The 27,475-nt window shown below is 32.2% G+C and overlaps 8 protein-coding genes and 2 pseudogenes across 10 annotated transcripts, besides 3 other annotated features; 5 read left to right on the forward strand and 5 right to left on the reverse strand.

Moving 5' to 3' along the window:
* Positions 1-470: 470 nt before the first annotated feature.
* On the reverse strand, positions 471-3,032 carry TVAGG3_0339810 (uncharacterized protein; the record flags this gene model as incomplete). The annotated part of the gene is made up of 1 exon (XM_001323578.1): positions 471-3,032. The coding sequence occupies one exon, from the start codon at positions 3,030-3,032 to the stop codon at positions 471-473; it is 2,562 nt and encodes an 853-aa protein (XP_001323613.1).
* A 488-nt stretch (positions 3,033-3,520) lies between these two features.
* TVAGG3_0339820 (GTPase protein) lies at positions 3,521-4,111 on the reverse strand (the record flags this gene model as incomplete). Its single annotated transcript, XM_001323579.1, has 1 exon — positions 3,521-4,111. The coding sequence occupies one exon, from the start codon at positions 4,109-4,111 to the stop codon at positions 3,521-3,523; it is 591 nt and encodes a 196-aa protein (XP_001323614.1).
* A 216-nt stretch (positions 4,112-4,327) lies between these two features.
* TVAGG3_0339830 (uncharacterized protein) lies at positions 4,328-5,921 on the reverse strand (the record flags this gene model as incomplete). The annotated part of the gene is made up of 1 exon (XM_001323580.2): positions 4,486-5,862. One exon carries the CDS (start codon positions 5,860-5,862, stop codon positions 4,486-4,488), a length of 1,377 nt encoding a protein of 458 aa, XP_001323615.1.
* A 1,032-nt stretch (positions 5,922-6,953) lies between these two features.
* On the forward strand, positions 6,954-7,618 carry TVAGG3_0339840 (translation initiation factor protein; the record flags this gene model as incomplete). Its single annotated transcript, XM_001323581.1, has 1 exon — positions 6,967-7,515. The coding sequence occupies one exon, from the start codon at positions 6,967-6,969 to the stop codon at positions 7,513-7,515; it is 549 nt and encodes a 182-aa protein (XP_001323616.1).
* A 146-nt stretch (positions 7,619-7,764) lies between these two features.
* TVAGG3_0339850 (proprotein convertase-related family) lies at positions 7,765-10,662 on the forward strand (the record flags this gene model as incomplete). Its single annotated transcript, XM_001323582.1, has 1 exon — positions 7,765-10,662. One exon carries the CDS (start codon positions 7,765-7,767, stop codon positions 10,660-10,662), a length of 2,898 nt encoding a protein of 965 aa, XP_001323617.1.
* A 252-nt stretch (positions 10,663-10,914) lies between these two features.
* TVAGG3_0339860 (uncharacterized protein) lies at positions 10,915-17,325 on the reverse strand (the record flags this gene model as incomplete). Its single annotated transcript, XM_001323583.2, has 1 exon — positions 10,915-17,325. One exon carries the CDS (start codon positions 17,323-17,325, stop codon positions 10,915-10,917), a length of 6,411 nt encoding a protein of 2,136 aa, XP_001323618.2.
* A 3,615-nt stretch (positions 17,326-20,940) lies between these two features.
* Positions 20,941-20,968: a terminal%2Cinverted (terminal inverted repeat of Mariner transposon ID:TVAGG3_0339870).
* Positions 20,941-22,243: a mobile genetic element.
* On the reverse strand, positions 21,021-22,147 carry TVAGG3_0339880 (annotated as a pseudogene). Its single transcript has one exon. A coding segment is annotated over exon 1 (1,127 nt).
* Positions 22,216-22,243: a terminal%2Cinverted (terminal inverted repeat of Mariner transposon ID:TVAGG3_0339870).
* A 765-nt stretch (positions 22,244-23,008) lies between these two features.
* TVAGG3_0339890 (negative regulation of translational initiation in response to stress) lies at positions 23,009-24,024 on the forward strand (the record flags this gene model as incomplete). The annotated part of the gene is made up of 1 exon (XM_001323584.2): positions 23,013-23,933. One exon carries the CDS (start codon positions 23,013-23,015, stop codon positions 23,931-23,933), a length of 921 nt encoding a protein of 306 aa, XP_001323619.1.
* A 1,937-nt stretch (positions 24,025-25,961) lies between these two features.
* Positions 25,962-26,597, forward strand: TVAGG3_0339900 (annotated as a pseudogene). The gene has a single exon. A coding segment is annotated over exon 1 (636 nt).
* Positions 26,598-27,224: 627 nt separating this feature from the next.
* On the forward strand, positions 27,225-27,449 carry TVAGG3_0339910 (uncharacterized protein; the record flags this gene model as incomplete). The annotated part of the gene is made up of 1 exon (XM_051230707.1): positions 27,225-27,449. One exon carries the CDS (start codon positions 27,225-27,227, stop codon positions 27,447-27,449), a length of 225 nt encoding a protein of 74 aa, XP_051100437.1.
* Between the last annotated feature and the right edge of the window lie 26 nt (positions 27,450-27,475).

Raw genomic sequence — 27,475 nt, forward strand, 5'->3', positions numbered from 1 at the left:
AATCTCAATAAGAATTTGAATTCATAATCATATATATCTAATTAGACATAAAATGTTATAGTTTTCTGTTTTCTGTGATGGAAATAGCATAAATTTAAATAATATCCGATGTAAATATTCAATTTATTCAAAATTTCTATTCATTACGGATAAAATAATAAATGCATTTATAGTCAATAAGTTTCTTATTGATTCAAAAAGAAAATTAGTTGCGGTATGGTTAATATAAATTTATAGTTTAAAAGCATTAATCTTGTAATTTGAAATGAAAATATAATTTTTCTACTGACTTATGGCTGATTAATGCGAAATAATCAAATATCTGCTAATGTTGTTATGAATAATTCATTCCGATCGGATTAATTAGCAGAATAATTTTGGGATATAAAAAAAATTAACAGTTATTAGTAAAACATACATACATTTTATAATCAATAAAAAATCTATATAAAAATAAAACACATAAATAATTAAAAATCAGCACCGTCATCGAAATCCATATCGATAACAAAAGCAGAAGGTCCATTTGCAGGTTTTTCAGGTGTCTTTGGCGGACTTGTATAAATAGAGTCCTCTGTTTCCTCTTCATTTGTTATACTTGCTCCTTCTTCAGGTGTCCAACACGAAGAACTTTCTGGTTCATCAGGAATGTCGAAGATGAATCCTCCTTTAACTTGTGTGTTGTATTCGCTTGTACTCATTGATGCTTCGCTGGAATCGAACTCCGACCTCAATGTTGGGTTTTCCATAACTTCGTCGATAGTTATGAAATCGTTATTTTCTTCTTTTTGTGGATTTTGTCTTCTGCTGTCATCATCTATCATCAGGGAGTTGTAGAGAGCAAGGCGCTGCTGTTTAATGGAACTCTGGGAGAAGTGGTCGGCCTCTGAAGGCATTGGAAGGCCGAAATTGACTTTGACAGATTTATCTGATTTTGGTAATTCGCCGAGAGCTTCAATTAAGTCATCTTTGATCATGGAACCGATCTTACTCAAGTCAGGATCACCCATTAACGTGTATGAACTGATGCCTTGTGAATGTCTGTTCTGTAATAATTTTTGGGATACAATTAACTGAATTTTCGTGATCTTCTTCGTAGCACGTCCTATACTCTCCCTGATACTGATCTCTCTTGTGATGTCCTTTATCGGGAATGGACACTCGACAAGAGTAGAACTTTGAACGACAAATTTGTAAAAGTGACGGATAAATCTAAATTTTGAGCCAGTTCCATCTATATGGAGTCTCCTTAGGGCTTTATTGGTCCGGATTACGTTTGTACAGATCTGCATACCGTAGGAACCGATCTGATGGCCCGAAATATCGAGTGCTTGAAGGGCTTTGTTCGTTTGGAGTGAACATAAGAGAGGAATTAGCTCTTCTTGAAGGCAATATGACTTGCTACCTTTGAGTTCAAGGGATATGAGGTTCTGTTTGGAGATTAGATATACTAATCTGTAGGAAAGGTTCGGCATTCCGTGTTTGAGATTATTATTAAAGGAAAGGAACATTAAATTGGGAAGGCTTGGGTAGGCACGGATTAGAGTGGTCAAGTCTTTCTCATTGCAATGGTTTTTGTTCAATCTGAGGCCAATTAAACGATCACCAATTTTTTCTGAAATTTCTTTAATGACAAACTTCATCTTTTGACCGGTAATCTTCATCTCATTGAAGCCTAGACGTATATTCTGGTAGTTGTGATTGCGGCCAATTGATTGAATAATTACAACTATTTTTTCTGCGGAGAGATCGCACTTTGTCAAGTCAAAATCTGCTAAGGATGCAGTTTCTGTGAATTTGCACAGTTCTAGTAATGCTTGGTCTGTAAATTTTACATCGTAAAGATGAAGAACGGATAAATGTTTCGAAAGATCGGCTATTGATCTTAGAATTGGAACGGGATTAGGCAGAGGACCAAGAGTAAGCTTCTTGAGGTTCGTAATATTAAATTCATTAAGAGATCTGACAAATTTTAGAAATGCATCTGTAGAAGAGATTCCAAATGTATTTCCGGATAAGCAAATCTGCCTAATTCCACGTATATATTTGTTATTCGTTAAACTCGTGAATAAAACTGTTAATTCTGCATCATGAAAATTACAATTTTCGAATCTGAGAGATGCAAGTGATCGAGTGTAGTTACTAATCGCTTGGAAGAAGGGAGCAACATCTTCTAGCGGATTTCCTGATAAATCTAAATACAATAAATTAGTTTCTGCGTGAGAATTCATTATTTTTGCCAGATCTGCTAATCCGTGGCTTATTTTGCAATTACTAGCTCGGAAGATCATTATGTTACTGTTGGAGGCAAATGAGCGTACTGAATTTGTTATAATGTCCGGACGTGATAAATCCGAGCAAAAAATTCCAAAAGTAAATGGACAATATCGTATTGTTTGAAAAAGTGATCTAAAATCTGTATTTTTGTGAAAATTTGAATCAATAAGAGCAATAGGCATATCATTGAAGTCAAATATAGGGCTTTGAGTACTCATAAGAGTATCAAAGTACTGAACGAATTCATGTTGGTATTCTGTGTTGTAAAAAGCCTTATATGAGTTTAAAGTAAGTTGAAAAGCCTGAGATGCAGACAAATTAGGCTCAATTCTGGGAAATTGATTGTAATCGTATGCTGTAAATGCAAATCTCTTTTCGGGTGGTAAAAAAGGTAAATTATAAACAAAGTTTTTGAGAATTTGTCGTGAAAATTTTAACGCAATCTGTGTCTTGATAAGAATTTTAGATTTGTCTGCAATTATTTCGACGCGATTTTGATCAATAACGTGTAAATTCTTGATTTGAAGAAAATGTATTGATAATACGCGCTTCAACGACTTACCAAATAGCGTCCTTTGAAAAAATGTTATCATATTTTCTGATAATGCAACTGCGCCGTTTTCATAAGATTTATCATCAATAGAAAAATTTGCAATAAATCCCAGATAAATCTTACGCTGGTTTTCAGGAACGCCTTTTTCCATTTGCTGTTCTTCATTCAAGGACAAATGATAATCTTTATCTGGGACTTGCATTTTCAAATTCAAATTGAGAGGCGGCAAGATTAATAATTGAGAACTTTATAAATTTATTTATAACCATTTTAGGATACAGTCTTATAGCTCTAAAATTAAATTGCATTTGAACGATAACCAGTTTTTGTAGTCAAATTAGCCAATTCAAGACTTTGTCTCGGAGGCGTTAGCTTTTTTAAAAAATTCATTTATAGGCATAACATTATATGAAAATTACAAATAATCTGTGCAAAGTGGGAAAACTAGAGTTTTAATTTCGGGTAGAAATTATCGATCAAAAGATTGGCAGCAAACGAATATGAATATCTGTTTTTCCACCTAAATATGAGTAAACTATCCATAAAGATGGATTCCCTCAAGATATTGAAATAAAAAAATTTTCAATACTCAAACACAGTAAGTAAAAATAGTAAAAATCACTAATTAAGATAGAGTGTATTATTCAGACAATTGTTAGAAAACAAAAGAAATGCAGCATAATGATAAAATTAACAGCATCCTTTTTTGACTTGATCCTTAGATGGATCAAGTTCGCTCTTAACATCTTCTTTGATCTTGATTATGCCTTCCTTGACACCTTTCGTGATTTCTATTGTAATCTTTGAAATAGCTTCTTGAATGTTAGCTCCTGTCTTTGCAGAAGTTTCTATATACTTGGCGTTATGGCGAAGGGCGAATTCTTCGGCCTCTTCCTGAGAAATGATACGGTCGGGTAAATCGATTTTGTTTCCAACAAGAAGAATGACGGCATTTGGAGATGCCATCTGGTTGAAGTCGTTGATCCAAACATCCATGGCATCAAATGATTGTCTGTCCTTGACGTCAAATACGACTAATGCGCCAACGGCATTCCTAAAGTAAGCTTTAGAAATGGATCTAAACTTTTCTTGGCCTGCTGTATCATTAATCATTAATGTGACCTCTTCACCATCAACAGTTTGTTTGATGGCAAAATTATCTACGCCGATGGTTGGTTGGCAATCGTTAATAAAATCTTCCCCACGGAGTACTCTTGCAATGGCTGACTTGCCAACAGATGAACTTCCAATGAAACAAATCTTGAATTTCAGGTCTTTCATATTTTTTTATGAAAATTTTTGAGTGACTACTGTTTGTTCGAAATTTTGAAATACAGCGAATCAAATTAATGTGAAAATTTAGTAGATTGCCAGTAATCATCGATTTTTAAAACTCTTATTCAAATTGTTTTAGAAAAATTTAGAAAATCTTGAGGAGAATTCGATAGAATCAATAGCCCAGCTGCATCACATGAATGTACATGAACAAATAATACATTTGGAAAGAGAGTTATTTATAAATAAACAATAACAAGTTAAAATATATCTAAAATTAAGCATTATTGTGCTCTTAGAGTCAATATATTATAAATTCTTTTTATTGCTGATGCAATGATAGTATTGATGTTCAGTAAATAGTGATAAACATAACAAAATTATTTGAAAGAGAAATGCGTTGCGATAGACATCATTTTTTCTGCATTATAAAGGATCAATCTTCCATCTAGTCGACGAAGCCTCAGAGAAAACTCTTCACTAAAAACTTGTGGCATTTCTAACGGAATTTCTTGCAATTCTTCATGAAGTAACACTAAAGCAGCACATAACATGGATTGTCTCATGACAGGAAGATTACCACAAGATAACGCTGAAGCTAAAATTAAAGAATTAATTTTATAATCTCTCCAACGCGTAAAGAAGATTCTAGAATCAGATAAAGCGAAATCTAATGTCTTATAATTCCTATCTGTCAATATTTCAGCGGTTGATTTTGAAATATTCTCTAACATTGTGAAAACTTTTAGAGATTCTTGTTGAACAGAAAGAGTTCCTTCTTTTATTTTCCTGTATAATGTCAACAGTGGCCAAAAAGTCAATATTTCTGCTTCTTCAAGCGTAACTTCCCTTGAATCACGAGTTATCAATGAATCATCTAATAATTGGTCATCTAAGTAAATTGCGACAATAATTGAGAGCTCAAATTGAAGAGCTTCATCAAACTTGAGGTCTCCAAACAGAAATGTAAATAAAGACATCGCAATGTTGAAAATTAGTTGTTTGTGCAAATTTGAAAATTTTTCACTAGTTATCCAAGATTCGAGATCATGTGTGAACTGCCTCATTACAACAAATCTGTTCCACTCTTCTTTTGTTGTCAATTGCCAGTGTTCACGAATTTGTAGATATTCTTTCGTTTTTGTTTCTTCTGGCTTTGTTAATAGTAATCTATCAAATAAAGTAGGTAATGCTTCATCAATTACATTGAATTTTGAATATGAAACTGTTGATAAATCAAGAGTTTTAACTTTTTCGAGAGTTAAGTCTTCAAATTTTGTAGATGGTATTACAGGGACAATATTTCCATATGTATAAGCGTCAACAGGTCTAATTATAACTGGTTTAACTTGGTTCATATTAAAATTGAATGAATCTCCAGTCTTTTTGAGGGCTTCTGTAACTTTTCCAAGAATACCACCTCCTGATTTTGATTTTAATTGGATTTCAAAATTTAATGGGTTATTTTCTGCTGGATTTAAGATTATATTATTTCGAAGAAATTCAAAGAATGCGTTCATATCAGATCTGTTATTAAAAATGATACTTCTATCTGTAAATTTGCTCTTGAACGTGACATTTAATGTATTATCTTTTGAAATTGTAATGGATTGAAATTGTGAAATCTTTTCTGTAACTATTATACCACCATGCTCATCAAAATATGTAATACTTAAGTCTACTCCGTTAAGTGCCAATTGCATATAGCCATGCAAGCACTCTTTTTCATCCAGTACTAATGCAACTCTTGTATACATAAAAAGTAAAGAATAAATCAGTAATTCAGTATCAATCGAATTTTAGTGCGACATCAAAATAACTAATCATTCTCAACCGAACAAAAATAATGAAGATTTCAAAAAATAGATGAAAAAGATCTCAACTCTAAGATATATATAAGAAAAAGGACTATTGAGTTTATGAAGCAAAACTGGTGCTGTTAAAACCTATTATGGAAAAATTGAAGATTTTGCCACAAACTTACCAAACAAAAGCATTTTTATATTGATTACTTGACAGCAAAGCTAATTTCTTCAATAATATCGTTTAGATAAATTTATTGTCTGCCGCATTATGAAGGGCAGTTTCTCCATTGTTTTTTTTTGGATTTAGCCAATTATCTGTGATGCAAGATGCTCTCAAATGGCTTAAGTATGCAAATATGATGAATAAATGATTCATTTAGTTTAGGCAAAAACAAAATACAACTATTGTTGAAAAATTTTTTGGAACGCGCGGTTTTTCAGAAAAAATTGAATTACCCCATTCAAAACTAATGTATATCTTAATCAGCTCTATAATTTACCAATAAACTTTAAATGGATAGTTGGCAACTAACATTTGCATTGGAAGGATCATTAAAAGCTGATTTTTGAAACAAGCAAAACAAAATGATTATATAATACACTTCTAGATGGGTAAAATTATATCATGAGGGAAAATTCAAAGAAATCGAATGATTGGTATAATAAACACAGAAACTACTTAATTCAATGCTATATTTTCATTACATACACTAATAATGTGCCAATCATCATACTAGGAGATAATAACAATGTGGTATGAAATTTGATCGTATTTTGTTTTTGGTAATTAGAGCTTATACCTAAATAATCAGGCACAAAATTTTTCACTTTATCTCATAGATGAACAGGCAGAGATGATGGTTATATTTTGGATGAATTCGAAGACACTATTGGCCAAAAGCTTGTCATTTGAATGCAATGAAGTCAAAGAATGCCAATATGGAAGCATAACTTAAATTGGTCGATTGTGAGAAATTTGACATAATCTCTTAGAGAAATATGCTTCTCAAAATTTGAATCGACGATAAAAACGATGAAATACCCACACAGTGCTCAATGTCTGCCAAGGCCGAGAGCATTGTTCCTATTCCATCAGATTCTGGTAAAGGTACTCCAATACCTAATAAATGGGTTTTCTGGTACTTAATTCCTTGCAAAGGAGGCCAAAATGTCCATTGGAGCGAATATCTTCATCCACTTCATTCATTCGATACGATTGAAGGTTTCTGTAAACTTTTAAGCTCTATCGAACATTTACATAGTTTGTTAAAAGGCTGCAGATATTACGTTTTCCGCGAAGGAGTAAAACCACTCTGGGAAGACCCATCTGTAAAAGATGGTAATGTAGTATCCATTGAAATGGATAAAACTCCAGAAAATACAGAAAATATAGAGCAGAAATGGCAGGATATCATTATACCAACATTAAATGAAGAGCTTGGGCCAGATGTTGTAGGAGTCGAATTTGCATCCAGAGAGACTTCTTGGAGAATGGCATCTTGGATCAAAAAGGACTCCAAAAATATTGATAAAATTTTCGAGTTTTATCAAAACGCGTTACCAAATCTATCAAATTTAGTAACAGTATCAAAGGTAGGAAACTAGAGAACTTACAGATTGTTTTACTATTTGTTTTATTTTTCAGAGATATTTGTTATTCTTTAATAAACAGTATTGTTGTTAATATTTGAATAAAACACTCTAAAATGATTACGGATTTCGCTAGTTTACCTTTACTGATAAGGTGATTATTTATTCTCTTATCAGAAACCTTATTGACTAGTAATTAAAAAAGGATCAAATAAAAAACAGCAATATATTTGGTTAATAACAATTTCATTCATTTTTCTTATAATGAATTTTGAATATTCTTCACCTTATTTGTTTTATGATGGCGTTTACTATTCCGGAAGACCAAAGCGCTTTTCATTAGATAACGGTGTCGGAGGATGGTTCTTTATAAGAATTGCATCATTGGTCAGTTTATCAGAAATAGAAGTCCTAAATAATGATTATCAAATGCATTTCTCAACAGAAAATATGGTATCCAAAGGATGGTTCCATGCTTTTATGAATGAAACACAATATAATTTTTTAAATTCTCAACAAAAATATGAAATTTATCCACAAGAAAAACCAATTAGCAAACGATCAAACTCAATTGATCTAAAGAGCGAATTTCTTGTACAAGCTACAGAAAATTGGCATCCAACCAATAATAAAACAAAATCCCAACATATATCCAAAAATATTTATGTAGTTTCAAATCTAGAATCACTATCTATACTCAACAATGATTATAGAGTAGCTTCATATAAGCCTTTGGTTAAAAGAGAAGCTTTAAATCGATATGAAGTTCCAGTTTTACTAAATGGAGAAACACAAACACCAGAACCAAATGGCGTTCCTCTAGGAAGCAGAAAATTATACAATTTTGGCTTAGATGGCACAAATCAAATTATTAATATCGTTGATAGCGGAATTGACGAATACCATTGCTTTTTCTACGATAGCAAATATACCATTTCAATCAATTCTACAAATCTAAAACACAGAAAGGTTGTTAGAATTGATGAATGGGTTGATACACAAGATGCAGAAGATGGACACGGAACACATGTGGGAGCATCAATAGCAGGATATCCTGATTGCGAAGATTGCGGAATTAAGCTCTACAGTGGCGTTGCAAAAGGTGCAAAATTATATGTCACAGATATCGGCATTTCATCGATCAAAAGTGATGTTTCCGGCAACTATGACCTTGATCAAACCACTCAGACCATGAAGCAGCTCGATTCCGGTGTTTCTTGCAATTCATGGGGATATTCAGCCGAAGTTGGCCAAATCGAGTACTCCTACAACCTTGAGGCCGAGAAAAACCCAGAGATAGCATTTGTCTTTGCTGCAGGCAACTCTAGAGATCCTTTGACCGTAACTGTTCCTTCAATTTCGAAAAACGTCATTACAGTCGGTTTATCATCAAACGCTCCTTCATATTCCATGGAAATAAATGAAGGAAATATATCCCTCAGCGATCCACAAGGTTTGCGAATTCCTTTGACTCAATCTTCAAATACAGACTATTTTAAGATGACTGCTGGAACTCCTATGACATGGCTTAGCAATCTTTCGGTTGTTGATTACGCAGATGATGCTGATTTCCAAGGAAAAATCGTTAAAACTTCAAATAATTTAGATGATATTTCAAATTCTTTAGAAAGAGGTGCAAAAGCGGTCATCTCTGTAACGAAAAATGAACTAAAGACACAAAAATCCCCTGTTTTCTTCTCTTCAGAAGATTTTAACGTTGATCAAGGTTCAATTTTACTTGAATCATACTCAAACAAAGAATTTGAGGTCTCCTACATAGAATCAAGAGGTCCAGCAAGCAACGGACTCCTCAAACCAGACGTTGTTGCCCCTGGACACCCATTAAAATCGGCAAGAGCAGGAGATCCTGAAAATCAGACAAGAAGAGAATGCACAATCGACACGATTTCACGTAAACAAGGCACATCAATGGCAACACCACTCATTGCAGGCTTATGCGGTATCATCAGACAGTATTTTGTCGAAGGTTGGTACAAAGATTCGAAGAAAAATTCGGCTGAGAAGGTTGTTCCTTCATCTGCGCTAATGAAAAACGTATTGGTAGCTGCTGCATATCCAATAGGATCTATTACGCCTAATTTTAATGCGGGTTTCGGAATTCCTGTTTTATCCAACGTAATTAATCCGGAAAATCCAGATATTAAGATGCTTTTCGTAGATTACATGAACGTTAGTTCATCAGAACATTACAAAACTACTATAAAAGTTACGAAAGAAGGAAGACTTTCAATTGCTATGTCATATCTCGATGCAACACTTGAAAATTATGTAGCTCCGTTGTTCGCAGACTTAGATTTATTCGTAATCGATCCTGATGGCTACGTAATTGTTGGCAATCAGTTCAATTCTTCTGCAACTGAACAATTTTCCAACACAGAAAGGGTTCTTATACACGCAAAGCCAGGTAATTATGAAATCCATATCACATCTAATGAATATACCATTCAAAGATCTGTCCACACCTCTGTTTTCGTATCAGGTTTTGTAGATAATTCAAAATCTCATGCCCTTCAATTTGAAAAAGTGACAGAATGTATTTCAAAATGTGACAACAAAGGAACATGCAGTAAAAATGGTATATGTCAATGCTCTGATGGCTACTATGGCTATAAATGCCAGCAAAAAGCCATTTCAATTAATTATAATTCTGGTAAAAATTATACGATACCTCCAAGAGAGCCAACAGTGATGTATTTCAGCTCCAATGCATTGGCTTTCAGATCTTCTATATCATTTACGGTCAATGATTACAAGAAAAAGCCAAGAGATTTGATTTGTTTCTCTTCTAAGGTTCCAAAAGGAATTGCATCAGCTGATCAATGTTTTATTGCAGAAAATGAAACAACTATGAACTTCCATGGCTCGATATTCTCATCTGCTGCTAAAAATGTTTACATTTACGTGTATCAAATGTCACAACAGCCAGCAACGATGTATCTTGCGGTTAGTGCTCCAACAGGATTAGTTCTTTTCAGAGACATCATCATTCCTTTCCTTATTGTTTTGATAATTATCATGATTATCATTGTAGCAATCGTTGTTTACTTCAGAAGAAGAAAGACAAAGATCGAAGAAATTGCTGAGAAGCTGGATGATAATACTAAAATGAACGAAGACACGCAAATCGCAATTGATGTTTAATTTGTAATATTTTGTCATTTAAATGTTATATTATAAATTGTCTATTATATCATTTCTATATCAAACAAGGATTTTCTACATTTTGAACAAGATTTGAGTGAAATTAATTCAAAATTATAAAGCATCAGATAGAATACTACTAATTTGAATTATAAATATGTCTCTATACTAAAATCCAAGAAAAAATAGGTGTTAATAAAAAATTATTTAATAAAATTAAAAATTAATGGAGAAAATCATATTACAAGATGTTCACTTCAGTGGGATACTGTCATCACCCAACTTTATTTTGAAATCACGGTTTAGGAAAAGTTCACCGGTTTCACTGTTCTTGTAATAGTGAATTCGCGCCTTTTGGCCATTGTACAATTCAACAGACTTAGTCTTGTATTTGCACCACATTTGATTGTCATTAATTAGGTTCATCTCATTTTTGAGAGCTTCGTTCTTCAACTTGGAGAATTTTATGATTTGTGTGGAAGAATCAATTGCTTCTTGTGTCAATTGACCTGTTCTTGTGAGTAAACCTGCTTCTTCAAATTGACTATGAAGGGTTCGAAGTAATCTTTTGTTTATATTTTTCGAAGTTATTTGTCGAGAAAGAGCTCTTGAGAGTCTAGAGAACTTTGATATAGATCCTGCATATGCAGATATTCCAGCGATATCAATCATTGCTCTTGAAACTTCAACAAAAAAATTATATTCTTCATCTAATGGAAGATCAACAAGTTCTTGCTTGAATTGATATCTGAATTCGACTTCTTCGTCATCATTGAATAATTCAGCATTCTGGATATAGGCTTCACCTTTATCGCGTACATCATTATATACGCGGCAGAATTCAACAATTTTGTTTCCAATCTGTTTGAAAACATTAATTGTTTCATCAAAGTAAGATTTCTGATTTTGAGGAATGACGCTTGAAAATGCATTATATTCTTCTATAATGCGATTCAATTCGCTTGAAATTGTGTCTACTTCTTGCTTGATTTGAGTGAAGGCTTGATCTTTTTTAACAATTGTTTCTTTGCTTGCAGTTAATGATTTTGTCTCCGTTGCAATATTTTTCATCCTTTTGCGAAATGTTTTGCAAGCATTTGAAAGTTTCTCTTTGATTTCCTTGAATTTTTCAATATTTCTCTTCAACTTTTCCAATTCATCTTGCTTGTTTTGCTGCGACTCCTTTTCACACTGTTCAGCTTCTGAAAGCTTGGCACGGATTTCATTGAATTCATTTATAGAATCCATAAATCCGATAAGTTCATTTGCATTAGTCCTGAAGACGTGTTGATTCTTGTATTTGATTTCTTCAACATTTTCTTCAATGATTTGCTTTGCAACAATTTCTTCTTCACCTTCTTTGCAAATTCGTCCAGCTGGTGTCAATCCAACAAATGCATTTCTTTTTATCAAGTCACAACCTACTTTAAAGTAGAATTCTTCGGTTCCTACTAGACTGGCAATATTATCAATGTATTTGTTAATTTTGTCTTCTCTTCCAATTCTCACATCGGGGCTTGTGTTCTTAACTTCATCCATTATTTTAGAGCAATTCAAAGTAATGCTTGCTGAAAGAGCGTGCTCTTTGAACAAATCTGTAAATGTTTCTACTGTTAAATTTCCAGAAACAAGCATTGAAACGATTTTTGCCTTCACTTGAGAACCCAAAATCAGAGCATTATTGCACTGAAGGAGCAAGCGGTTAGCATTGAACTTAGCAGGAACATTCTGACTTAAATAGCTTTTACTGCCATTATAAAAGCCATTTACTATTGGTAACAAACACATTGCAGACAATCCTGGAACAATTCCTCCATACTTCAGGAAATTTAATGGACTAAACATAACGGAAAACCCTTTGCTCTTAACATGAGTTTGAGTTATATTTTGAGAAGCTTTCATCGAAAATTCTTTTGTGTAAATTTCTGCCGAATCAACATCCCAAATTCCTTCAAGATGAGTGAAATCATTATCAACAAATAGAACACCAACTTTCATATGAGATTGAACAGCTGTTGTTTGTTCAGTGTTGATTGTTGTTAAAATGTTATGATAACCAAAACTTGAGATATATCTTCCACAAAAAGTTTGAAGAATGAATTGTGTTGGATCAGATAATTTCGAAAGATTGGCAAGTTGTACAAATTGGGATGCTGTTTGAACAGAGACAGATGCAAGATTTAACAATGATGGGACTCCATCTTGAATCGAATGAGTGTTTTGCAATTCTTTCCATGCATCAATGAGTGGGTCTGCTTTTATCTTTGGAGTAATTATTCCTGAAGAATGAATTTTCACAGTAGATTTTGAATGCTTTAAATAAACTTTGTCTATTAAATTCTTCTTTCCAATATTCAGCTTAAGGATATCTCCTATTGCGCCTTCAAGAAGAAAGTTACCTTTTCCAATACAATTTATTTCTTTTCCTAAAATCACTGATGGTAAAAATATTTCTTCATCGGAATTAATGGTAATTTTCGTTTTGCCAACACTTGCTCCAAGGAATCTTTTTCTTTTAACTTTTATTTTCTCAGTTATTTTCTTGCCGATTGCTCCCTTAAACTCGATGTCGCCATGAACTTCTAAATTGTCAAAAATCATTTGTGTACCTAGAGAACTTGTCTTGAATGTATGTAAAACAATTTCAGGTGCTTGAATCAGAGAACCATGAGGATCATCAACATGAATCTTTGACCATTTATCTGCATTATAAATGTGAACGAATTCAGCTTGACATCTATGATTAATGGTATCATATGTAATCCTTTTGCCAGCAGACAATTGTGTTGCTTTTTCATTGATACTTCCATGCTTTGCAATTTTGAAAATCTCGCATTTTGCATGATATTGTGAACAAATAAGTTTTTCTGTTTCCATCGTGCGACTGGGACAGAAAAACATCCATTGTTTCTTGAATTCCTTTTCTGCGACACAATGATCATTAATATCTCCATCTGTCCTTAAAACAATATTATTGGCAACCAATTGACCGGCTTTATTATCTATTCCTTTCTTTCCAATTACAACTAAATCACCTGGAATGTCTATTATTACGGGGGTAACAGAATCTTTTTGGTAATGATGAAACATGGAATGACTTTCAATTTTCGAAACAGATGGCTCAATAATAATGTTTGAACCTGCTTCCAAAGTCAAATTTTTGGCAGATATATTATGATCATGATGAATTGTAATATTACAACCACTTGCAATTCTTAAGGATTGAACTGCTTTAATAAAGTTTCCTTTTTGTTCCAAAGCATACGGAATCATTAAAATTGGCTGTCTTCTTTGAATTGTCCTCGTATTGTTAGTTGTTTTGTCAAGAATATTAATTTCTGTGTACTTGTCACTATAAAACAATGCAATATCGAGAGTCTCTGGATCTGGATGGTTTTTGAGCCAAATTCCATTCTTTTCCAATTTAAGAAGGATATCATATTGCTTTTTCGGATTATTATTGAATCCATAGAATGGACGAAGAACCAATTCGATTACTTTTGCCATTAAAAGGTCTGGAATATAAGAAATGAATTCCTTTTGATTCTTTTCAGTTCCTTTAATAGCCGATGTTGATGGATACTTGACTGTGAATGAACAATCTGATATTTCATTCTTTTTTGGAATGTATCTCTTATGAATATAGTCCGGTCCAAATATGTGTTCATCAAAAAGCATGAAGCTCATATTCATCGCCATTCCAGTAATATCAACATAATATCCGTTTGGAGTGATCTCCTTCTTTTCAGCAAATCGCCCTTTAAGGATTGCAGAAAACCTTGTTTCGATATCAATATTCTTTGCTTTGATATTCAATTCATTGAAACTCACCCTGGTGATATCAAGGCGAACAATATTATTTGCAACAATAGAACCTTCACTGAGGAGCTTTCTTCCATTTATTATAACATCCTGATTCGATACTATACTTCCAACGCCATCTAACTCTTTCATTTGAATTGAGATCTGGCCAAGGGAAGATATCGTTCCACGAGTATAATATGGAAATTGATCAAATTTAAATTGATATTCAAGCTTTGCATTGAATAAATTTCCTGTTTTGATATCAATAAATCCCTCTGAGATAATAAATCCAGCAAAATTGACAAGTTTTTCTTTGGAATTGATCATTGCAAAGTTCTTTCCATATATTGTTGCATAAAGATTGGTAGCCCTGTTGCACTCGACTTCAACACCTCCAAGGCTCATAAGTGATGCATAAAATTGAGGAACCAAAAATGGAATTTCCTTTTCTGGACGGACAATGAGATATTCATAATCGAGTGGTAATCTCATTCCTTCACATTCATTGATGAATTCATTACATTTGATCTTAATAGTTTGGAATGTTTGAATGGTTCCTTTGTATGATTTAAATATATCACAATTACAGTTGAAATGTTCAAGAATGTTGAGATGTCCTAATATAAGAATACTTTTTGCACGAATATCCAAGCTATAGAAATAGTTAATTGATTTCTCTTGAATTTGAACTCTTTCTGCATTAATTATCAAATGTGTTGAAATTCCAAATCCTTTAAAGAAGATATCTTTGATATCAAAGACTACTTCATTGCAGCCTAAGAAATCAGGGATGTTTGAATCTTCTGTGAAAATTATGCAACATGAAAAATGAAATGTGAAACGCTTTGCAAATGCTTTTGTTCCATATCTATTAATAAGTTCTTTTGGAACATAAATGTGAATATTGTTGTCTGATCTGATTGTTCCACAATTGTTTATCTCTCCAATGTGAAAGATAACATCATCTTGAAGTTCTAATGTCGAATCTACTGAACCTAAATAATAAAGCTTTGGAAAATCATGGACTATTTTTGGATCACCTTTGTAATTTCCATCACTGTCCTTTGTCAAAATAAGAACTCCATCAGTTTGGATGTTTTCTAATTGAGTATATTTTGTAAGTGACATCATTAAGGATGATTTCTTGAGAATGAAAATACTCTTGATATTGATAAATTCATCTCCGTGTAAGAGTGTCATTGTTGTTGATCTATTTAGATAAAGATCAATAATTTTGGGAAATCTATCACCTATAACTGATTCGCCTAAGATTTCTGAAATATCTTCTATATTTTCATATGTTGTATTTGAATCAAGATAAAGGTAAGCATCTGGAGAATTCATTATATATTTCAAATCTGGAGATGCTTTCATCAAAACTGATTTTCCATGGTTGAACAATGACTTAAGATGATTAATACTTGAGTCTTCTGTGATATTTAGTTTGCCATCTTTGAAAACTGATATCTGATCAATTTCATCGAATTTTGCCTCGATCTGCAAAGTGGATCTGACATTGAGTTCACAACATGAGATAAAACAATTTTCATTTGTAATTTTCTCCATTTGTGGAATATTTTCAAGCTTTTCTATTCGATCAGAAATAAGGCATTCTTCTGCCTCACTTATGATCTTTTGGGCATGAACTATACCAGAATTTATCAGAACTGTTTTTTCTCCAAGAAATGAAATTGTGCCATTTGCAATGAAGATGCTGAAATTAAATAAAATTCCTCTGACTTCAGCATGTTGAACTGTGAGTTCAGAATAAAGTTGGACATTGTTGTTGAATATTGATGTGTTAGTTCTTAAGTTTCCATTTAGTATTGTGAAATTAGTTAGGAATTTAGTAATTTTTGCCCTAATACTACTGTTATTAGTTGAAGAAAATGTATCACCGCAAAATGTGATTTTTCCATTTGAGCTTTCTAAAGTTCCTTCATTGAGTGTTTGAGCAATTGAAGTAATCTTCATATCTTTTTGAGAAATGATCTCACCATGATTGTGAATAACTTGAGAAACTGTAAGACTAACATTTTCGCCACTGATTTTACCATTATTAGTTAAATATTTGGATAGGATTGACAGATTTCCATATCCAACCAATGTAGAATCATTTGATCCATAATAATAAGTAAGATTATCAATTCGATCACAAAAAACATTACAGGAATTAATAATTGTACCACTGTTAGAGATAATAGAATCAACATATAACTCTCCAATGTTATGAACTATTGTTTTATCGAGAAATAGTTTTTCCACTATAAGCGATGCATTTGGATTTAAAATCAAGAATGCATATTCGTAAGGAGAATAGTTCGAGTGTGAAACAGTTAAACTATTGAGTTGAATGTTAGATTCGTCTAAAACAAGTACCGCTGTTGCCTCAATAATTAAATTTGACTGTGGAACATTTTGCAGAACAACCTGATTAGGAGATATTATTTCAACTGTTTTATCTTTCATGTTTTCATTGCCATTAATAATGATATTTCCATCGTGAGAAATTATAAAATCTCCAAGTTCAGGTAAACTAATGCAAAATCCTCTGGAGAGTTCAGTATTGACTGGTTCTGTCGGAAATTGACTTTCTTCTGGATTTGAAGTTTGAATTGTAACTTTTTCGATTAATTCATAGAGTTGTGTAGTTCCAACTTTAATTGGTTTGGACAATAAGAAAGTTGATAAAGCATGATTTAAAATTGTACGGTACGACCTTTCACCATCAGGTTTGGTGAAAAATTGTTTAATTTTCACAATTAATCCTGCTTCTTCTCTTTCTTCCTCATCATCCCGTGATAAAGAAGCTCCGATTATATCTATTACAAAATCAGGGTCTCTTATTTCGTTCATCATTATGTTTTTTGAAGTGATAAAATTTTCAAAGAAAAGCCCCTTTCAAAAAAAAACTGAAAAATTTAGGAAAGAAAAATTTATTTAAATATGAAAGTATGATTGTTAATGATAATAATGAATGTATTGTCAGATTTAATTTTTGAATTGGCAGACAATTTTCAATTTTTAAAAAATGTAGTTTATATTAAAAATGAGTTTCAATTTCAACTTTTTTTATATTCATTTTTTTCAGAAATTTTCCATCGTTTCACAAATTCTTATACCTTGAATAACTTGAAATAAGTTATATTATAAGGGTTTCGTTTTGCTAAAATTGTCACTTTTATAGCATATTTGTTTTTGGATGTTTTGCGAAACCAAAAAAAAAACTATGATATACAATGTGTGTGTAAAGAAAATACTTTATTTACTAGTTAAAAAATCATTTGGTATTGATCAAGTTATTTTTTCTGGATAAGATATTATATGGATAATTGGATAGAAAATACAATTATATAATCTTGTACCTGGTTTAATTAAGCTAATTGTCATCAGAAACTTGTAATTTTTATGAATTTCAGATTTTCTTTTCATTACTGCTTTTCTTAATAGGTCAAGTTCTTATTTACGTTATAAAGTATGATATTTACAAATATCAAGTTATCATGTTTTTTGAGAAATTATGAGAAACAAACAAAAATGAAAAAGATAGGAATAGCAATGAATAGTGATGTGGGTATAGAAAATGTAAGAGATATGAATGCAAAGCAATCAGTATTTAGGATATTGACCATAGATTTCGAAAAAAAAATGCTGCATATTGAGCGAAAACTATGATTATATTATAAGGCTGTCATTTAAAGCATAATGAAACTATTCCCTTTTCATTTTAATCGAATAAGATAGTAAAGATTTTTGAATTAGCTAGAAACTGATGAGATGTTTTCACAAATCAGATTTTTAATCTCTATAATGCATAATTCACTCAATATCTCAATTTTGATATTGCGAGATATTTTTGCTATCGGTTTCGCAATTTTGACACAATAGCAAGAGGGTTCTATAAGCATTATTATCAACGTAGAATCTGAATATCATATCAGAAAATGTCGCAAATCTGACATTTCCCCGACCAAATAGCAAAAATAATTGAATATTTTTCGCAAAAACTTTAAAAATCGATAAAAATATGAAATATAGATATTAAAGAGACTTTTTATATAATATTCATAAAGATTTTCCAAAAATATGATACCGCAAAATTAAAAAAGTGACGTCTTGAGTGGAGTCAAAGGTCGAAATTGCTAGCTAAATGTTTTTTTAGCGAAATTGCGTATTGTACGTTTTTTTCGCAAAACGAAACCCTTATATATTATCAAGTATAATGCCTATTGAAAAACAGCAATCAAGTAAAATACAATTATGCTTAAATTTCTTAATTTTCAATTCAAACATTCTTAAATTTGAGTTTAACAAATGATATGATTTCACAGTCAACTATATCAGGCATGTTTTCATGTCAATTCATGATTTAAAAAAATTATTTTAGAGAATTTCCCAAAATTCCAATTGTTAATCGTCAAAATAACAGTGGATATGCAATTTATGATGGAATAGATAGTTATATATATATTTAACGAATTCATAGTTTCAAACAAAGATAATTTTAATTCAAGATTGAAAAAATTTATTGCCAGCATATCGAATAGAATTATTCACTTAGATTTTGATGTACCATTATATTATTTTTCAGATAATTAATTTTGGAATAATAATTTATGAAATTTCATTACTTTTCTTTGTTTAATAACAAAATTATGAGGTGAATTGATCTATCAATATGCAATGAATATGATAAATGATGTAATATTGGCCATTTATACTTGGTTTTAACATTTTGATTTTAATTCTTTACGAATAGTTATTTAAATTTTAAAGTTTGTATAAGACAAAATTCTAAATCATATTGATAATAGATTAATGGCATGCTCACAATATTTCATTTGGATTTTTTTGAAATATTTCAAATAATGCGATATAATTGAAATAATTGCAAAATCTGTATAACAATATGCTTTTTGATTGATTTGACTCTTGAATTTAACAATTTACCATATAAGTCATGACTTTAATAAAATTGAGCGTACAGTTACGACATTTATGAATAAATAACTGCTCTGGACATGAACATAAGTGTCTACATTGAAATGTGACCAAGCACCCATCATAAATACATTTTCTGTTAAAAGTTTAACATTTCGGTCAAAATTCAAAACAGAATTGAAAAAGTATTATTATTGGTTTATCATTGTAATGTGATTAAAATAACACTGATAATAATTACATTCAAAAATTGAAAATTACTTTCAATTTTCCGATGATGATAATGAACAATTGCTTAGAACTAAATTATAAGGCCATGTGCTAGAAGAATGCTTCATAAAAAATACGTTACGATCAAAAATTATCAAAATTCGATATAAAAACCGTTGATCGCATTCAATCAATTTTGAGTACATTATTTTTTTCTCAATATGCCTCGAATTCTGTTCACTTAAGAAGAAGATGAAAAGCTTAGGAATATTATAGAAAAAACATATAACAGTAATAATGAGATAGATTGGAGTTACGTTGCAAATCAAATGAAAACAAAAAATCCAAGACAATGCAAAGATAGATGGTTATTCTATCTACAGAAGGGAATAAACAAAAACAAATTTTCCAGTTTAGAAAACTTTCTTTTGTTACAAAAAGTTGATGAAATCGGACATAAATGGAGAATTATATCTTTATTCTTTAATAATAGAACGGAAATTTCGCTCAAATTTCAGTATAGAAAGCTCATGCGATATGGTGCAAACTTATCAAATGTTCTTTCTCTCTCATTAGATCAAAAGAAGAATAAAACGGTGCAAACACACAAAGAAGTTGATAGATCTTTAGGGGATCGAGTAAATTCTGAATATGAATCACCTAATGCATTTGAAGTATTCGAATCATATGATTTTGATCAAATTGAAGAATTTGATGCATTTTATTTTTAATTTTAAGTGCTTTATTAAATAATGTTTTCATGTTTTCTGAAATTTGAATATTTTTCGTTCAATTTCATGCGATTAATTTTGAATCACCTTCTGTTCGGTATTTGAACAAAAATAGTAAATAATTATATAATTTGGCTTTTAATACATTATTATCAAGCTGAATAAAGTAAATAATGCAATAATTGTATAAATTTTAAGTCATAATCAAAGTCTATTCTATAATACATACTTGTTTCTAGTTTCAATGTAATGTAAAAGTTGTGTCAAAGTTCTGGCTTTTGACAATTATCTGGTTTGAACGACGTATCATGAATATTTTGGATTTATTGATACTTGTTAACTATTTCATTGTAACAAGTAGTTATGCAATTCTTTGGTTAATAAGTGCAAAATATCTTAGCCTTTTTACTAATTCAATTGCTTTCCTTCCAATTTTAATGCTGAAATGGCATGTGTAATATATTTGAATGCTAGAATGGCATACTTATAATGAACTCAATGTTTCTTTGATGATGCCTTCCACTTTTGAGCTGAATTCTTTGATAGCTTTTCATTTCGGGATATTGATATAGAAATGTAAATAGTGATAATATAGGGTGTCCAAAGGTGTGTTTAGCACAAACCTGAATACTGCGAATAGAAATAAACAAGTTACATATATATAAAGTTTATTTAAATATAATCATCATTGGATTCAATCACGCGTTCGCAGCGATCGATCCAGGCTTGAAAGACACGCTTTAAATCATCATGAGAAAATTGCTCAAATTGCTCTCTTACAAAATTTTCAAGATCATCTGGACTCGCGAATTCGCGTCCTTCAGCTCTCTTTTTTAGCGTGCCGAATAAATAAAAGTCAGAGGGTGCAATATCAGGTGAATAAATTGGGTTTGGAACAACTTTGACATTGTTTTCCACCAAGTAATTCATTACCTTATGACTTTTGTGAACTCTTGAATTATCAAAATGAATTGCAAACTTTTGTTTTTGTTGTTTGGATTTCTCAAACTCATCAGAATTGATAATTTGAGTAAGAACATTGTCAATTAGATACTGAGCATTCATCGTATTAGGTTTTTGAAGAATATCAATTGCGATGATGTCATTCACGCCCCAAAAAACCGACAACATAATCATTGGTGTGTCAATTTTTTTCTTCGGGAATGTTTGCGGATTTTCATCCTTCGGGATCCACATGATTTTGGCTTCTGTTGCATATTGAAACCAAGACTCGTCCCCTGTTACTAAAAAGCGAAACTTCTTGGATTGATACGCACGCAATATAGAGAGGAGCTCTTTCGAAGATTGGACTCTAGATTTTTTTTGAACTGAATTAAGGTTGTGCGGAACCCAACGTGTATACGCTAGTTTGTAGTTCAAATAATTGTGCAGATAATAACTGACTGTTGTACGTGGTATCTTTGTCATCTCCTCTATTCTTCTGAGTGATGCTCTTGGGTCTTCATCTAGCACTTGAAGAATTGCTTTGATTTTTCTTTGATCCGGCGATTTTTTGTCAATTTTTATGATGGGCGCCTTTTTGTTCATGAAGTGATACATCCTAACATGATACGTTACAGTGGAATAGCTAGGAGCATCCATACCGAAGCATTTTACCAATGTCTCGTAGATTTTTTACAGTCTTTGCATTTTTTTGCAAGAGCGAGGATGTTTTCTTTATGATTCATTAAAAAAATGAAAAAAATCCCGCCAAAATTTCCCGCGAAACCGCCTCTTGTCTCAAAATTCATTTTATATCCCGGCATGGCGCCAAAATACAACTTACTCATCATATACATATATTCATATTTTTTATTATATATTTATAATCAGCATATATCTCCTTTAATAGTCTCATATAGAGCGCTGTGCTAAACGCACCTTTGGACACCCTATATATTAAACTCTCTTGATAGTATTCGAGCTCATAAATGGTATGCCAGCTTGATCTTGTAGAATTTCAGCAATAATATGTTTCAAATCAACGCTTAAACTATTGGAGTTTCATATTTTTTAGAAAGCAACCAGAGTATGATAACAGAGTACTACGTCATTTAGTTTTATCCAAAAGGAAAGAAATTGGCACATATTTGTAATCAGAATTCATGTTTTCTGCAAAAATGCCTTGAATTAGAAGTATAATATGATATCATTTCTTCTTAGTTTCTTTGAACGAAGCATTTGCATAATATATATCACATTTTCTGTTCTAAAAACGCACTTGAGAACCATTTTTAGTTCGAATTTCAGTATTCAAGCAGTAATTTGATGATTATCTTAAAACAATCGTATTGTTATAGCATTCCATCTGAACACATTTAAATAATCGTGTGGATAACTATTTCAGATACACTTTGTAATCTTCAATAAAAAAATATATGTTCTCCCAGATTATTAGAGTTCTTGATATAGGAACTTAGTGATTTATATATAAAGTATCCACATCAATGCTATATCTCATGTTATTTGCTCAAACACTCAAGTAAAATTTTGGATTAAAATTAATTTTCCGAATTTAGTGCTCGATTTGCTTTTTTAATAATGTCCATATATCAAGTAATTTGGTAATTAAATAAGGAGGCGAAAATTTTTGTCTGCATTCATGGTCTGGCTAGACCAATAAAAAAAATTTTTTTTGAATGGAAAAAACCAATTTTTGAAAAAATGGCAACACCAAACATCCATTCAGTCAACTGGTATCCAAATGATCTCCCAAACCCATCAGATAAAGTTATGGTCAAGATCACCCGTGTCGATGAGCTCGGTATTTGGGTCCAACTTCTCGAATACTCAAATCGCGAAGGTATGATCCCTCTTGGCCAATTCACAACAAGAAAATCCAGAAAAGTACCAAAAACAATCAGAGTTGGTAAAGTTGATACAGCTATGGTTACAACAGTCGACGTAGAAAAAGGAAATATGGATTTAACTCGTCAAGGCTTAAAGGAAGAAGAAATTGCAGCCAACGAAAAGCGTTATAATGATTATAAGAACCTTATGAATCTTCTTGCTTTTGCATCTACACAATGCAAGGTCCCACTTGAAGAATTAGTTCAGACAATTGCTCACCCACTCACAAAGGAATACGGAAATGCTTATCAAGCCCTCCAGCAATCAAATACAAAGCCAGAAATTCTTGATGACCTTCAAATTTCTGCTGAGGTCAAGGAATCAATTCGCACCCAAATTCAGAGAATGTTCACACCACAGGAACTCCGTATTCACTCTACATTCGAAGCTGAAGTTCTTACAAAGGCCGGTGTCGATGCTCTTCGTGAAGCTCTTGTTGCTGGCTACGAAGCCGCTCCAGACTCTAGCCTTTCTATCTCTGTTATTGCTCCTCCTGTTTACTCAGCTGCCCTTAACACCCTCGGCGCTGAACAAGGTATTGAAATTCTTAACAAGTGCCTTGAGATTATTGAAGAGAAAATCACCGCTGTTGGTGGCCGCTTCAATATCAAGGAGGCTCCAAAGGCAATCAGCCAGAAGGAAGCTCAATTACTCCAGCAACAGATGGAAGAAATGGGCAACGACGCCAATGCTAACGACGATCTTGATGAAATGGAACGCCAGGGTCCAGAGTAATCAGATTATCTATTAAATTATAGGAATTAAATAAATTAGATATTTTTTAATAAAATTTTTAAAAAATGTTTTTTTATCTAATAATTCAGACAAATTAACTAAATGATTTGGTATTCAGTTGTTCTCTTATTTAAAAATAACAAAATATCTGATGAAATTATGAATAAAATTCAGAAGCTCTAAATGGGGAAAAAAAAAAAAAAAAAAAAAAAAAAAAGGTAGTGGGGCTTCCAGGCACTTCGTGCCTTCTAGCCCTGAGGATGTTTTGTCAAGACTTCTTCATCGTAAATGTTTTGTCAAGACTTCTTCGTAAATGTTTTGTCAAGACTTCTTCATCGTAAATGTTTTGTCAAGACTTCTTCGTAAAGACTTTGTCAAGACTTCTTCATCGTAAATGTTTTGTCAAGACTTCTTCGTAAAATCAGACAAAAATATATTTTATGTTAGAATGTTAGATCTAACCTCTTTTCTAACCTCTTTTCTAACATCGTAGAAAACTCATGATTTCATCGTAAATGTTTTGTCAAGACTTCTTCGTAAATGTTTTGTCAAGACTTCTTCGTAAAATCAGACAAAAATAATGTTTATGTTAGAATGTTAGATCTAACATGTTTTCTAACATGTTTTCTAACATCGTAGAAAACTCATGATTTCATCGTAAATGTTTTGTCAAGACTTCTTCGTAAATGTTTTGTCAAGATTTCTTCGTAAAGACTTTGTTAAGACTTCTTCGTAAAGACTTTGTCAAGATTTCTTCTTCGTAAATGAGTGTAAATGACCCAAAAATATATTTTATGTTAGAATGTTAGATCTAACCTCTTTTCTAACCTCTTTTCTCACCTCTTGAATTTGTCAAGATTTCTTCGTAAATGTTTTGTCAAGACTTCTTCGTAAATGTTTTGTCAAGATTTCTTCTTCGTAAATGAGTGTAAATGACCCAAAAATAAAGTTTAGGTGAAGAGGTGAGATTTCACCTGTTTTTTCACCTCTTTTCTCACCTCTTGAATTTTCATGAAATTTACACCAAAAATATACTACTAGGGTCATTTACGAAGAAATCTCAACAAAGTCTTTACGATGAAATCTTTACAAAACATAGACAAGAAAGTTCATGAGAAATTAGATGAAGAAATCTCAACAAAGTCTTTACGATGAAATCTTTACAAAGTCTTTACGATGAAATCTTGACAAAACATAGACAAGAAAGTTCATGAGAAATTAGATGAAGAAGTCTCAACAAAGTCTTTACGAAGAAGTCTCAACAAAGTCTTTACGAAGAAATTCATGAAAATTCATGAGTTTTGTATGTTTTAGACCATGTTAGAAAACATGTTAGAAAACATGTTAGATCTAACATTCTAACATAAAATATATTTTTGCTGAATTCCGTATGAAATTTCATGAGTTTTGTATGTTTTAGACCATGTTAGAAAAGAGGTGAAAAAAGAGGTGAAAAAAGAGGTGAAATCTCACCTCTTCACCTAAAATATATTTTTGGGTCATTTACACTCATTTACGAAGAAGTCTCAACAAAGTCTTTACGAAGAAGTCTTTACAAAACATAGACAAGAAAGTTCATGAGAAATTAGATGAAGAAGTCTTAACAAAGTCTTTACGAAGAAGTCTTAACAAAGTCTTTACGAAGAAATTCATGAAAATTCAAGAGGGTAGAAAAGAGGTTAGAAAAGAGGTTATATCTAACCTTCTACCCTAAAATATATTTTTGGGTCATTTACACTCATTTACGAAGAAATCTCAACAAAGTCTTTACGAAGAAGTCTTAACAAAACATAGACAAGAAAGTTCATGAGAAATTAGATGAAGAAGTCTTAACAAAGTCTTTACGAAGAAATTCATGAAAATTCAAGAGGGTAGAAAAGAGGTTAGAAAAGAGGTTATATCTAACCTTCTACCCTAAAATATATTTTTGGGTCATTTACACTCATTTACGAAGAAATCTCAACAAAGTCTTTACGAAGAAGTCACAATAAAACATCTGTCAAAAGCCGCTTTTTAACTTCACTTAAAATGCCACGTAAGCTACGTAAGAATATACGTAAGAGGAAGAGAGCATTGAAACATCCAATAGTAAGACTAACACCACAACAACAGTTGCAACAACAAATGCTGAATGACCCCACTATGTTGCAACAAATGTCAAGCAATCCTATGCTTTTAAACCGAGTTCTTGGTGCACAGAGTGGAGGTTTAAGAGCGGCACTTTTAGCGAAAATGGCAGGCTATGGTGGAGCTGCAGACGGAACAGCATATAACCCTCAAAGTCAAATGAATTTGAGTTCACTCAAAAATCAAATAACAGATGTCAAAAAGTCAAACATAGACATACAGAAGCAAATAAGTGAAAACGAAAAGAAACTAGAATATGACAGACACACAAAGAAACTCAATGAGTTAAACGTAGAGAAAGAAGAAAGAAGAAAGAAGAACAACTGAAAGAACTAAGTACAGAGGAATATGCGAAAAAAGTGTCAGAAAAAGCAGCAGAAGTAGCAAAAATGGAACAAGATGTCATAAATTTGAAAAACCATACTACTCAATATAAAGTACTGAAAGATGAAGAGATAAAACAAAAAGCCCTGAAGACATATATGGATAGCGATGAGTATAAAAAAGAAGTTGAAGCAAATGTAAAGGCAGAAAAACTTTTACAGTTGCAAAACCAAACCGTACAGTATGAAAACTTAGCACAAGAAAGTAAAAATAACGACGCAGCCATGCAAAAGGCAATGAAAAGCGCAGAATATATAAAAGCTAACAATGACTGGTTAGATGCCCAAGCCAACGCTAAAGCAGCCCAGCTTATAGGGTCAATAAGGACAAAAATACAAGCGGATGAAGATAGTTCAAATGAAGCTTTAACAAATGCTGACTTTAAGAACGCTTTCGAAGCTCTTCATAGTAAGGTGAAACAAGTGAACGACTTCTCATCTGGAAAGAAACTGAAGTCTGAAGGTTTCGACAAAGAGTTAAAAGAAGTAGCACAAAATATGACGAAAATAACAGATGCAGCAACGAGACAGGCAGTTCAAAGTGCCTATGACGCCGTTAGAGCAACTGTTGTGGAAAGTCAAGAAAAAGAGTTACAACAGACCAAAACAGACCTAGTAAATGCTTTCTTAAGAACGAAAAGTCAGGTAGGACACTATGCTGCAGATGGAACATATGTGCCAGCTGGTGGAACTTATATACCAGCTGTTGGAATTTATATACCACCAAACCCTCCAAGAGAAGCACCTGCACCAGGACTACCTAAAACATTTACATCGTCACATGGACACAGACATAGGCATGCACCAAAACCAACACAACAACCAACACAACAACCAACACAACAACCAACAGTTCAAAACCCTGCACAACAACAACCACAACCAACAGTTCAAAACCCTGCACAACAACAACCACAACCAACAGTTCAAAACCCTGCACAACAACAACCACAAACAGAGCAAGGACATAAAAGAAGTAGAGAACAAGGAAACCAAGAATTCTTAAAAATGCTTAAAGAAGAGTGTGGTTTC

Source organism: Trichomonas vaginalis, chromosome V, assembly GCF_026262505.1.
Source record: "Trichomonas vaginalis G3 chromosome V, whole genome shotgun sequence".
NCBI lineage: Eukaryota > Parabasalia > Trichomonadida > Trichomonadidae > Trichomonas > Trichomonas vaginalis.